Source organism: Doryrhamphus excisus, linkage group LG17, assembly GCF_037039965.1.
Source record: "Doryrhamphus excisus strain RoL-2023G ecotype Guam linkage group LG17, RoL_Dexc_Guam_v1.1, whole genome shotgun sequence".
NCBI lineage: Eukaryota > Metazoa > Chordata > Actinopteri > Syngnathiformes > Syngnathidae > Doryrhamphus > Doryrhamphus excisus.
Window position 1 is genome coordinate 3241196 of NC_136373.1, and position 14506 is coordinate 3255701.

At 44.9% G+C, this 14506-nt stretch overlaps 1 protein-coding gene across 3 annotated transcripts in view; it reads right to left on the bottom strand.

Annotated features, from left to right (window-relative positions):
* Positions 1 to 13968, bottom strand: part of LOC131136886 (IQ motif and SEC7 domain-containing protein 1-like) — a 65832-nt gene extending 51864 nt beyond the window's left edge. Inside the window, exons 1-5 of one of the 3 annotated variants that reach the window (XM_078798222.1) lie at positions 13886 to 13968; positions 10618 to 10668; positions 9891 to 10129; positions 7756 to 7993; positions 4758 to 6218 (exon numbers count right to left, since the gene is read on the bottom strand). In XM_078798222.1, coding sequence (XP_078654348.1) covers positions 4758 to 5440 — 683 coding nt within the window. In that variant the 5' untranslated portion in view covers positions 5441 to 6218; positions 7756 to 7993; positions 9891 to 10129; positions 10618 to 10668; positions 13886 to 13968. The remainder of the gene's footprint in view (positions 1 to 4757; positions 6219 to 7755; positions 7994 to 9890; positions 10130 to 10617; positions 10669 to 13885) is intronic. The other 2 variants (XM_058084209.2, XM_078798221.1) reach the window with 2 other exon arrangements.
* Between the last annotated feature and the right edge of the window lie 538 nt (positions 13969 to 14506).

The window sequence follows — 14506 nt, forward strand, 5'->3', positions numbered from 1 at the left end:
AAGCAACAGGAGGTGCTGCTGCACCTATAACCGCAACACCGGTGGACACCTCCGTCAAGTGTCGTAGTTCCCACCATAGTGTGGTTCACACTAAAATAATAACTCAACATTTTTTTTTTTAAATCAGCCTTTGATATTTTGATATTGAACCTGATTTTCCACATTTTTTGTGGAGTTATATGCACAAATGCCGAAAATGGTCCTATCCATTTAAAAAAAAAAAAAAAAACCTGGATTCAAACAGTGAGTCCATATCCTATTTCTGAGAATTCCTGAAAATTTCATCCAAATCCATTGAAAACTTATCACAAACAAAAACAAAAACATAAAAAAACTGATTATAGTGGCTTCAGGTATACAAAGATGATCAATTGACCGACGAATCAAGTGATTGCCTACTTGACTGACGACACCAAGAGTCAGAAAGCATCAGCGTGAGAGATGCAGCTCCAGAAAAGAGGCCAGTCATGTTGTTAAGGGCAACCGTGGGAAATGAAGAAACATGTTGTCACGGTAACAAGGCCTGCCTGTATGTGTATGTGTGTATGTGTGTGTGTTCTAATACACTCAGTGTTGCTGATTTACTTTCCAGCAGGCAGAGGTGCCAAGCAAAATATTACATTCACTCAGTGAACATTTACCTCAATGATTTAACCTCGCTGGAGTCGTCTTAGCACAGCAGCGGGCTGTGATTTGGCTAGCTAAAAGAAGGAAAAGTCACTGCGGAGTATTATTTCATAAATGGTTACTTTTTATCGCTTAACAAGAGCATATCCTCCACATGTACTTGGATGAACTAAGCCATTACCATCATCATTACCAATTATTACATACGTGTCCTGGCTGCTAAGTACTGTAATGACTATAACAGCAATGATATATAATAATGAAAGAACTACACACTGTTTTAGCTAACCTATTTGTCGAGTTTTACTGTTAAAGGTCCCTTATTGCACCCCTTATTGGTCACTGTTGCCAACGTTTCAGTAAGAAAAGTAGCTATTGGCTGTTGGAATGTCGCCAGATGTAGCAAAACAACAAAAGGAAGCTAGGTGCGGCTTCACAATGAGCCTTGTGAGAAGTCACCGGCTGGATGGAGCCTTATATGGGCATGCCTGAGTATAAATTGTTCAAACTGAGTGGGCCCAATCATAAGCGGAGTGGGCGTACATTAAAACTGACAGTTTTGGAAATCCAATGAAATCTAGCTGGATTCTGGAAGATCTAGAAAGCTTTCTATGTGGGTTATCATGTGTAGATGCTCCATAAGAGTCCATAACTCAATCCAGGCTGAAAATGAGCATAATAGGTCTCCGTTAAAATGTGACTGTAATGATAACACTGTCGCTCACATACTAGTGTTGCCAACTTCCTGTTCCACACCCTTATCACATATGTCTATTACGTCGACAAAAGTGTAATGTTACTGTGTGTATGACTCAACTTATATTTTGCAGTGTTCAATCACTGCATTACATCATCAGAATATTTAAATTTGAGCATCATAATTAGTGTATGCCTGCAATGTGGCTCACAAGCATCTTCCACGCTTCCCTTTCTCACAATGCAGCCTCAAGGATGGTGCACATACACAAGGACCCCCAAGGGTGCAGCCCTGCAGCTGGCCTCTGAGAGGTAATTCATCACCTGTCTATTCATATCGCCTAGCCTAGTTTCCACCGCAGAGCGCTGACTTCACCCAAATCTTCCGTATAGCAGCTGCTGGCTCGTTGCTAAGCTACACAAGCAGAATGTCCTCATCATTCAAATGATGAGGTGGTGTACAACTACATCCTTTGCATGCTACACACCGCATGTATATAATACATAGCAACGGACAAGTATTACACATACTGCGCTATGCTATCGGTCACACAAGTGTAAAAAGAAGTTAACCACCATTAGCCATATCAAATTGAATGCCAATTTTCAAGCAAAAACATTTATGTCGAGCTTCAAGCTATTTATATTACAACTGCTAATAATTTTGTTGTATTTTGTACTCATACTTTCTAAGCATATACACACCTCCACCACAAGGAGGCGTGTATGCTCATTTAAAACCGCTAGCAGCCTGTAACGTTCACCCCCCCACCCTGCAGTACCACAGTTGTCCTCTGGGAAGCCTCCTCGCAGAGCAGAAGCAGCAGAGGCGTTAGCGTTGCTAGCAGCAGTCATGTTTACAAGGCGCAGGTCAGCACGAGTGTTACAAAACCAGCAGAGCCTCCTCACGCCTCCCCCCCCTTTCCGTCCCCCGCTGAACTGTTGCCATGACAATGTGTGTGTGTATATCCTACATATACTGTACATTGCATATGGACGAATATAAGACAGACGGCCTTGTGTGTGTGTGTGAGACATATTCATAGATGTGTGCTTCTTTTTGAAGAATAGAATAGATTGCATTAAAATAACATTTACATGTGATATGCTGAGTTCGACTCCGTAATCAGGAAAAAGCCGAAAGAAACAAAACGTATTTTCAGCACTATAAGGCCAACTTAAAGGTCGTTAATTTTCTCAAAAATCGATGATGCGCCTTTTAATACGGTGCGCCTTACGTGTGGTACAAAATCTGTAAAATTGTTGTTGTTTTACTTGGGTTAGCGTTTCCTGCTGACCCAAGCAGTGATAAACCAATCAGAGAACGACACGTAATACGCACAGCACGTATTCTAATGTCTGCCACGCCTCCGGGGCGCCATAGCTCTCCTGTAGAAGTCAAGTGAAGGGAATTGAGAGCTTGCTAGCATGCTAGGAGGGTTAGAAAGGGGTACAACAAAGGGCTAAGGGGTAGAATTGGGATCCAGCGCTTTAAGGGCTAACAAGGGTAAAACCCATCCCTGCACCTTCACCCAGATCGTCACTAAAATATAATGATCATGCTAACGCTTTACTGCAAAAATGCCATATTTTACCATTGAAGTGGTATCACGCTCCTGAAAGTAGCAAGCACGCCTCAGCTAACATGTTAACATTCCGTGTTCTGACAATGCACGGCCGGACTTTGCATCGCCCCGCGCTCATCACGGCCAACCGCATCCCAATCATCGTTCTTTATTTTCCCTCACTTGACTGGACTTGTCCTTTATCTGTCTTCTCACACACAGCGAGACACTTCAGCTGACGTCTGAATGACTCATCGCATTAATTTCACGTGTGAGGCTGCCACTCTCGGCGTTGGCGAGCACTGCGCACGCTCGGGCTCACGCTCCCTTTGTCAAGGGGTGCCGTGCACCGTTGCGTAGCAACAGTGAGCGCCGTGTCCAGCGCTTCCCACAGATGTGTACTCGGTGTCAGGTGTTATCACCGGGAGCTGCGAGGGGTTGGTATGGGACGACGTTCGCGTCCTGACAGGATGCTCCTAAAGTGCGTGTTGCCTAGTAACCAAGCCGCCAGGCTAAAAACGTACGAGACTAAATTTCACCAAAATAACAGCATGGAAGAGGGAGTGGTTGCCGTGGTTACTACTGCAACACGAGGCAAAGTCTGTGTTTGTCCCAACAATTATCTACAAGTGACTGGTGGTTCGGTCGGTGCGTCTCTAGACTCTCCCACACCTCCGCTATGTAAATTCCCATGACGAGCCTCCACTCGCCAGCTGTGTTAGTGCATCAAAGGACAAGAATATTCCACAACAACCTCAGCAGGAAGGAGGAAATTCTGCTATGTTTGACAACAAGACACAAGGCAACCCCAGATAATCATTTTGTATGGAAAATAAAAACTGAAGCAAAAGGAAGCATTTAGCTCTGATTTAGCATGTTAGCATAGCACCTACAAGAGAGAGAAGCTGCTACAGTCAGTTAGCATCAAAGACCAAAGCAGCACGAGCTTGTTAGCTAAGCTTCGACATACAGTGGAACCCCTGAGGCCGGATAATGTGACCAAACATAAATCTTGAAAGTCACATAAACTTGAGGAAAACTTTTTCCAAAACCAAAATAAATCAGAGATTTTGTTTCAGGTAAGAATAATCAATCATTTAAATCAACAGGTTAACTGTTGAGTGAAGAATGTTAAAGTTTTCATAATAGCCACAGTTTGACCCTGGAACAGACAATTTCATTTATTCATTCATTAATTTTCTATCGCTTATCCTCACGAAGGTCACGTGGGTACTGGAGCCTATCCCAGCTGTTTTCAGGCGAGAGGTGGGGTACACCCTGGACTGGTGGCCAGCCAATCACAGGGCACATATAGACAAACAACCATTCACACTCACATTCATACCTATGGACAATTTGGAGTGGCCAATTAACCTAGCATGTTTTTGGAATGTGGGAGGAAACCGGAGTACCCGGAGAAAACCCATGCATGCACGGGGAGAAAATGCAAATTCCACACAGAGATGGCCGAGGGTGGAATCAAACTCGGGTCTCCTAGCTGTGAGGCGTACGGGCAAACCACTATTTCCTATGAGAAATATTGTTTCATAATGCACATAAATCCTGAAATGGCCACTGAGCCGTTCCACTGTATTTCCTGCACATCCACAGCACTAAAACTCACTTCTGGTTCTTTAGTACAAATGCAGACCTGCCAACTCCAGCTCTCATGGACTATTTAGCTTGTTAGCTTCCTTCATAGTGAGGGAAGCATAGTAATTAAAGAGAGAAGGGGAGTCTTATTGACGATGGAACTAATTGATTCAAGGGTGAAAATGCGTAGATGTTGGCAGGTCTGGAAATAATACGAAGGAAACGTCTCGTGCGACTTTGGCATGTGCTGGTATGAAAGAGGAAGTAGTAACTTACATCTTGTGGAGGTGGAGGGTGTGTGCATGGTGGTTGTTGGCGGCATTGGTTCTGTGCAGGCGCTCCAGACGTTCCTTCTCCTTTTCCACAAAGTTGGTGTTGGTTCCGGTGCTGGTGGACGGCACTCGGCTCAGGCGGCTATGCCCTCGAGGCTGCTCACGTGGAGGGATGGGGGGCGGTGGCGGCGGGGGAGCCGGGGCCGGTGTGGAGTCGGGCGCAGGGATCTGCGTCGGTATGGAGACGGAGGCAGGGCCCGGAGGAGGGAAGTGGACGGAGGCGGCGCTGTTGGAGCTGTTGTAGGTGCTGTGGTGGTGCTGGTGGTTGTGGCTGTGGTAGAGCGGGATTGAGGATGGCGGCTTGAGCGGGGGTTGGCTGTTGTGGTGGTGGTTCTTGGCGGGGACCGAGGAGAACTGAGCAGGAGGCGGAGGCGGGGGAGGAGGAGGAAGACGAGGTTCTGAAGGGGGCGCCGCCGGAGGAGGGGCGGCGGGTTGCCGGTCCAAGCGCAGGTCCTTGTTCTCTTGGCTGAGCCGGTCCAACTGGACCTCCAACTCCTCGATCCGCCGCCTCTGAGTTTCTAGAAGCTTCTGCTGGCTTTCAATGATGTTGTTGAGTTCAAGAAGGTACTCCACAGCCCGGTTTGGGCTTTCTGGGTTGCCCTGGCTTGGGCCTTGATTAGCATCCATGGCTAATGCTAACTTAATGAGACTCAAGCGAGCGAGCTAGCTAAACTAAAGGTTAAAAAAGTCACACAGGGCTGCCTTGTAGTCCACAGCCTGAGAACATCTACACAATCTACACAACTACCACCTAGAGCCTGACTAACAGCCACCCTCCCCCCCACTGGAACAAAGTGGGGGGGAGAGAACTTGTTCTTCTTCAAGTTCTGCTGTGAAGATCAAGATGGACCTTGCGCTCGCTGGGGTCCATCAGAAGGCTGGAGACAGTGGTGGACCATCGGCTGCTTCAGTCAGGAGGTCTTCCGTGGCATGATTAAGGACAAGAGGACGAAATCTACTTAATCCGCTCGCCGCCCCCCTCCCACCCCAGAAAGACAATGTGCAATCAGTGAGTCGGTGCTATCCTCAGGCCATGTGGGGTCACAACTGGCCGAGGACCACATGAGAGGCCATCAGCATGCAAACACAAATCAGCTGTTGATCAGCGGTCATTGTCCAGCCCCTCCCCGATTAAAGAGTCAACGAGATGATTATGTAGCAGCATGCATGCCGCCCACACCGAAGCCGGCAGTCCTTCAGCTTAAGATGGAACCAACTGGAAAGTTGACTTCAGGCATCACAGCACGGGAGAAAGAAGAAGAAGAGGAGAGGTGTCTTCCCGTGGTCCAAACGTTCACCTGCAGGACCAGGACCAGGACCGCGAGTAATCCTGCAGTCGTTGTGTCGGACCCACGCAAAGGTTGAAGGTCATGGTAGATCTTCGTTTACCCACTTCTGGATCTTTCTTCGTGGTTCCATGAAAGAAAGGAGAAGACAATGTGACATGAGGGTAACAAAGAGGCAGAAACGTGTTAACAGGATCTGGGAATTGGACGATAAAAACTACATTTAGTGTTAAAGCTGGACTCCTACGGAAAAGTGGCATCATGTTTACATTAGTAGGTTTGGCCGTGGATGGAAAAAATGGACTTACATTCCGATTCTAATGGAATCGTTAATTTTTTTCCAATTTCCATCCTTAAGTTTGGTGATTCAGCACACCGATTGCCAATAACGGCTGCAAAACACCGACCAATAAGAAGCCGGCGAACATCGCAACGCCATCATATCATGCAAACACGTGTGGACCACTCGGATTTCTTCCAACCATTCAGGTAAGTAAAACAATAAATGACAGAAATCTTACACCAACATTGAAGCAGCAAACAAATGGTAATTTAGTGGCCAACTGAAATATCCTGTTAACATGCTAGCTAATGCTCAGAATTCAAATTCAAATCAAATTCAAACAATGGTCAGCCCTTTGCATTGTTGACTACATCTTCTTTAACATTCATTCATTCATTCATTTTCTACCGCTTATCCTCACGATGGTCGCAGGGGGTGCTGGAGCCTATCCCAGCTGTCTTCCCAGCTGTACACCCTGGATTGGTGGCCAGCCAATCACAGGGCACATATAGACAAACAACCATTCACACTCAACATTCATACCTATGGACAATTTGGAGTCGCTAATTAACCTAGCATGTTTTTTGGAATGTGTGGGGAAAAAAAAACCTGCTAACATGCATACACTGGGAGAACATGCAAACTCCACACAGAGATGGCCGAGGGTGGAATCGAACCCGGGTCTCCTAGCTGTGAGGCCTGCGCACCAACCCACTCGTCCACCGTGCAGCCAATTTTGCAACAATTCCAGCAATAACCTGTGCAATTCTGCTCAATTGTGCTGTCCAGGAGGGTTTAAGGTAAAAGCTATACAGCTTTACAAGCTGTACACTGACTACTCTAACGTAGTATATCCAAGTTTATGTTCTACAGCATTGTCCCTTCAACAAATGCTTGCTGAAATGAGGAGTGAGGGATGGACTCACATGCCAAATATTAGACATGTATAGATTGAATGTACATTTTTCTGACACATGACAATGGATCATTGTCATAACATATGAAGCATCTGTGTTTTATTAATATGCACACTGCGAGGTGCTCCCATCTTGGCTACACCAGCACATATACACCCACATTTGAAACATCTTTGCTATACACCATGTTCCTGTCGACATGCACGCGTGTAGGAGGTTACACTGCTTCTCTCTGTCTCATTTAGCAGCACGCACGCGCACACACACACACACACGCTCGCGCACGCACGCACACACAGTGCAGCACCTGCAAAATGTCGCATGCACTATCGTACACGCTACATGACGCGCACGGTGCCCAGCGTTAGCGCATGAGCGCAGGCACGACGCCGCAGAGAGGACGCAGAGTGTGACAGCTTTGATGAGGGGAGGATGACCGTTATTGATGATGCTCACATGCCGATGCCGACGCTGCGTCCTCACGTCTCTTCCTTTTCCTCACTCATCATCATCTTCGTCATTCCTCTGCAGTGCGGACGACGCTTTAACTTGTGAGACCCAAAAAAAAAAAATGTGTCTTCCTCTTCCACCGCTCTGCTGATGATGAAGAAGAGGAGGAAGAGGAGGGCGGGGGGAAGGAGGAGGTGCTGATTCCAGACAGAATGCCAGCTGGGAACGACACGAGGATCCTTCGCTACGTGAAGACAAACGTGTCAGTCATTCGAAGACGCTGACAGGTTGTCAAGTGGCTGCTAAACAACAGGTGGCGCTGTAGCCTCTAACTGTACGACCATTTTAACCAATCCGAACCAGGAAGAAAGTCATTGCTGGAAAAGACACGATGATGGTGAACGGAGCAAAATTCGGAGGAAAAATTATTTGCAGGACTGTAGAAAGCAAAATCCCCCCCCCCAAAAAAAACACTGCTAAACGCCAATTAAATACAGCGACTTGGCCAATCAGAATCAGTTCATAGTTTCACCTTGTGACATGGCTCTCTTTTCTTATTGGTCACAAGAATGTAAACAGGAAAATGTATGGTGAGTAGAGCAGCGCTAACAAAAACAAAACTAGGTCAAATCTAATCCCATTACCAGCAATTCCGATGCTGCACCACAGTCAGTGGACTACCAGAGTTTTTTTAAACACAGATAGTCCCACAAAAAATGCGTAATGACCACAATTCTACGACCGATGTTGTAGAACTCGAAACCACTGCTCTACAACACTGAAACATCCACAGATATGGAGGACAGGAAGTGACATCGGGGGTTCAGACTTGAGTTTTGGAGTAACTCGCCGAGACTGACATAATGACTTGGTTTATGGCTCTGGTGTTGGATAAGTTCAACCTGCGATTAAAACCTGTTGTTCCAGTACTTTAGTTCATTGTTGGACTTTTGTACCCGTCACGGATTGTCGATAACAAACGGCCGTATTTAATGGACACTCCGATGGTGGGGAAGGGTGCCGGTCAGACCTGACAGGCCCAAAACGTATTGCGAGGATCTGCTGGGAACAACTGGTAGAGTTCCCTGTCGGAAGGAGATTCAACTCCCACCTCCAGCAAAGCTTCCACCATGTTCCAAGTGAGGCGGCGGATGATCGCAGCTATGGCCGTAAAGTGGTTGGTGCCTGTCATGGCGGTAATCCCCGAATCCATTGGTGGACACCTGTGGTGAGGGATGCCGTCAAGCTGAAAGAGTCCTATCGGGCCTTTTTGGCTCGGAGGCAGCTGAAAGGTACCGGTTGGCAAAGCGGTCAGCGGTTTTGCTAGTCGCTGAACAAAAATAGCGCCTCTGCTCTAACTCCTCTGTGTGTACCCTCACTAGCAGCCCCGCCTCCGCCCACTGGGACAAAGAGACTGAATGACTGACAGGAGGGTTCACTCACTCCATTCTTTTCTTTCCACATTGGAATCAATGCACCCAGGTGTTGAGACAGATGCACAGAGTAAACCCTCCTGTCAACCAGCATGTTTGGTTGAGAGAGAGGACAAAACAAACACGCCTGTATGTGTCAATATATGAGGCCTGTAAAATTATCAAGTTTGTTTTTTATTTATTGTGCGGTTAATTAGTTGAAAAGTTCAAAAAAATGTTTCTTGGTAGACTGTACATACTGTATGTCGTCAATGTTATCACAAACTTGTGTGTCTGACACCAATCAATTGTTTTTGATGTTGACAGGAACATGTATAATGCATATCATGGCGGTATCACGAGGAAGGCTATTGTCCTTAATGATGTCATGAAAAGCCGTAACTAAAGTATAGTAGACGATATACTTCTCTAACCTTTGGTGCTCCTAAATACATACAACTGTGTGGACATTTTATTACTTTTTCATACATTTAATAGCTGCAGGTCCATCGTGTGATGCTACATAGCTAGTTAGCTAATATAGTCCGGCACGTGAACAGATGGACAGGCGTTGTCATGTGATGTCACCTCACACAAATAAGGCGTCATTACTATTGTTTTGGTTTTTTTTAAGACAAAAGGACCACGCCACGACAATGACAGATAAAAAATAACATGGCTACATAAGACAACAGGGATGCTTAAGAATGAAGAAAATGATGCACTCACTCGGTCGACGTGACGGTTCATGTCGCCATGATGATAAAGACGATGGTGAAAACGCTGATGGGAGATTAACGATGATTCATCTCAGCATCCTGGTGTGCCCACATGGAAGATCACCAAGAAGACAACCGCCACAATCATCCTCATCACCATCATCTTCTTCTGTTTCTTCACACTGGCAGAAATGCTTCTCGCTGCAGAGCCCAACAAGATCCTCTAGCGAGAGAAGATGCTTCACTCTCCTGCAAATTGCACACCGACACAAAGCTTTGTATTTTTTGTTTTGCCCCACTGGAAACAAGATCAAAGTCGTTGCTATATGAAAATAAAGATAATATTATTAAAATAAATCAATTTATAAAAATGAAGTTGGAATTTCTGCCTTAGGGGAATTCTCAACATCGATTCACGGTTGTCTCTCTGCTGCCACCTTCTGCCTATTTGTTGCAGTACACCTCTGACTGACAGGAGGCGATCATCTCCTGCTGTCAGTTGACATCTTGGCTTTTTAAGCTTCGCCAGAGCTACACGCCCTTAGCGTGTTAGTCTGCTTTCTGGCTTTTAGCATTTAGCTTTGCATCATTTGCTCAAAGTGAGATGATTTGGATTTGGACCGGGTCAGACACAAAAATAGAATAAAATCTAAAAATAGCACTTTTCGCAGCAGCTTAAGAGCTGGAGCAGAGTGAGAGTTCGCCTCTTGCCTCTCTTGGGTCTCCCTCCATCCTACCTTTGTGTCGGCGTCCTCCCTACATCATGACTCATCTTCATGTCTCGCTGCCTGCAACCAGCAGAGGGCGCAAGTGACGTTAGTTGGCTGTTGCAGAGCTGAAACAAGGAAGGACTGAGGAGAGCTGTGTCTCAATTGGTGCACTTCTCTACTTAAACAGAGGTGGCAGTAAAGAGACGAGAAGGAACATTTACACATTTGGGATTCAAATCATCCATCCGTTTTCATTCATTCATTCATTCATTCATTCATTTTCTACCGCTTATCCTCATAAAGGTCGCGGGGGGTGCTGGAGCCTATCCCAACTGTTTTCAGGCGAGAGGCGGGGTACACCCTGGACTGGTGGCCCTGCCAATCACATATCACATATAGACAAACAACCATTCACACTCACATTCATACCTATGGACAATTTGGAGTCGCCAATTAACCTAGCATGTTTTTGGAATGTGGGAGGAAACCGGAGTACCCGGAGAAAACCCACACATGCACGGGGAGAACATGCTAACTAAGAGATACCCAAGCGGGGAATCGAACTCTTGTCTCCTAGCGGACACAAATCATATTAATAATAAATCCATCCATCCATTTTCTGTACCGTTTATCCTCACGAGGGTTGCATGCATTGCAATTTTAACAGTTGTATCAGTATTACGTATGTCAAATTAGCTAGTATTAATTCACAATGTTAGACCAAAATATGAAATATTTAAAAAAAAACACTGATGAACTGTAACAATGGATTCAGCTTTCAACAAAAAAACAACAACAATGTCTCGTTTTTTTGTACTTTCTCGGTTATGGCACGGCCAAATTGCAATGCACCCTAACAAACTACACAAGCGCTCAAAGGAATCTATCTATCACCAGTGTTAAGCCTATAGGACTTTCATATTCAAGATGGACCCAACAACACACAAAGTGTTCAAATAACACTCTCAATTGATGTCAGATTTACTATGTAGGTCACTTGAACATCTTTGAACAACGATGATGCAACAACAACATCATTTTAATAATCACATGGCCTTTTCTGGACACCCTCTGGGCAGAAGTTCATTTAGCCTAAATGACAAGATATTGATTCATTTGACTTCTGTGCTGACCTTCAAGTCACAGGATGAGGATGGAGGGAAGATGAGACTGAGGAAGCGAAGGCTCACTCTGCTAGGAGGAACCAACACAGAAGCAAAGAGGATGGGAGTTTATTTGCAGTTGGGCTTGTTTCATTCGCCATTTTTGTCATGCTACTCATTTTGTCATGCTACTCACTCTGATTAATCAAATTAATTAACTCATCCCCTACCAAAGTTGTACCGTATTTCCCGCACACTATGTCGCACTTAAAGGGGAACTGCACTTCATTAACAATGATCTATGATCATGAACAATGGTCACATTTCTTTCCCTTTTCATTTCAGCTAGCTTACAATGCCGTCATTGGGATACACAAGTTTGGACTATGAAGCCCCCTAAAAAAACAAACCTCTAACATGTTTTGATATACATGCTGTGATCATACGTTAACACGTACACTAATGATGGCATGTAATAGTTGCAGTATCTTGCCGTATTTTGATACACATACTCATGCTAGTTCCTTCAAAAAACAACAGCAGCGACAACACTTACGATGTTCGCTCTGCTTGGGATGGCTGCGTCTTCCAGCACAAGACGTGTGAATTCATGTTCTGAGTGTGTTTTCTGGGAATTATTCCTGTTTGTTGAGATACATTCTGTATAAATACATATATACAGTATATGACACTGTGGGGTTGCTACACTGTGTCTCTGTCTACTGTCATAACAGAGTGTATTAAATCAGTGAATTACTTGCGTTAATGTGTTATTTTTGCTGTAGTATTAATAGTATAAATACAGTATAAATCCCCAAGCTCAGGTACCACACTTTTCCAGAGTGTTCCCGCAGTATTCCTAAATACATTCCTCCTCCTGCTCACTATTCCAGTTTTCAAAAACAGTTTGAGTGGTATTCTTATCGCAACCTCAACCCCCGAATGCGTTCACTCTTTCCAGTAAACAAACACGGAGATAACACGGCACAGGCATTTTATTTTGAAAAATGCATCACGGTGAAGGACGGATAGAAGTGATTGAAAGGTGAAGGAAATTGAATATGTAGACCTGTTATCTGCTTTATTGGAAAATCCACACAAGGAAATATTTTCCTTCTAGTCTTTTTTTCATTCTGAACGACTTTTCCCACTGGTTCTATATTCATGTTACATGTTACTACACACTGTACTTCCCACTTCCTCCACATCTTCCTTCTGCCTCCATTCATCTCAGCTAATTGCTTGTCAACCCTCACTGAAAACCTATGTGCATGACCCATGACCTTTTAGACCTCCAACCCCCCCGCCTCCCTCAGGGTGTTAATTGGAAGAAAACAAGGTTGTTATTTTCTCACTGTTATTGGCTGGCGACCAGTCCAGTTGGTGTACCCGGCGTCTCGCCCAAAGACAGCTGGGATAGGCTCCAGCATACCCCCCTAGTGAGGATAAGCGGCATAGAAAATAGATGAATGGATTGCATTAATTAACTATATCAACATTTGAAAGCATAAGCAGAGCCTGATGTCGGATGCGATGTGGTGTTAATTACAAAAATCCATCAGGAGGTTGCCTACAGCCACAGTTGACCTGGCGCTAATTACCTTTGTAGACCACACACCCAGCCACTATAGGAGAGGGTTAATTGAATGGAGGTGTTAATTGGAGCATAAACATGTTAGGAATGGAACATGTTTCAACAAGACATGGTGAAGGCTTGTTGACGTCCTCATAGCTATCTCACTCACACTTCTTAATCTTCTTAATCTTGAATGAATGTGTGGGTGGAGTCAAGTGCTGGGGGGGCGGAGTCAAGTGTACTTTAATGCTAGGAGGAAGTCAATTACACAGATGTGAGCAAGTGTTGCCATGGTGATTGCACTGTAGAAGTGATGTCGTGCTGTCGTAGGACTCGCTATCAGCTAGGTGGGGGAGAGGCTATTGGGGGGAAAGGGGGTGTAGGAGGAAATCAAAGATACCACACTGGAGGCGATATAATGCTGTTGGTGTGTTTGGAGCACACACACACACACACACACACACACACACACACGAGGGGTGGAGGATGAAGAGGGTATTATTCAATCAAATGCGGGTCTCTGATTGGCTGCCTCTTTTCACGGTAAAAACTATAATTTCAATCATCACAAATATTATAAAATACCTGTCAGAACCGCCATGAACCCAAGACTCACCCAGACGTTTGGTGGAGTACTGGTCCTATAGTCGAAGATGCAGCTTCTGGCAGAGGACAGATGTTCTGGATCTCAGCTGGTCCTGAAGGACTACAGGGAAATGAAAGAGTCCAGGTCCTGGTATTGTACAGATAATGGAGAAGCCTGTTAGAGTCCTGCATGTGGGAGAACGGGTTCTGTAGGATTTTACTGGTGCTGTAGGTTCTATGTCACAACTGTACTATGATGTTGTGGTAGAGTACTGGTTATACTGGGTCAGGGAAAATGATCTGACATATTTGGAGGTTAAATAAAAGGCAAATAAAGTAAAGAAACAAAAAAAAAGTCCATATAATGTCATTCTGTTTCATTATGTTTTAAAAATGAAATCAGTTCTGGCGGTTGATTTTGGTTTCAATGCGGATCCAGTAGCTCTGAAGTTGGTAACCCAGAACAAGATGGTGTTTTGGAGCTGGTACGGGATCAGGTCTACCAAGGTTGAAGTGCAAAATTGGTTTGTTATGATAAACGTTTCCACGATGCTCACCAGTCTAATTCATGGCAGCAACTGACAAAGAAACAAAGCAAAATTGCATTATATGTACTTTTTGAAAATAAAAACATGTTTTATGTTTCTTTACT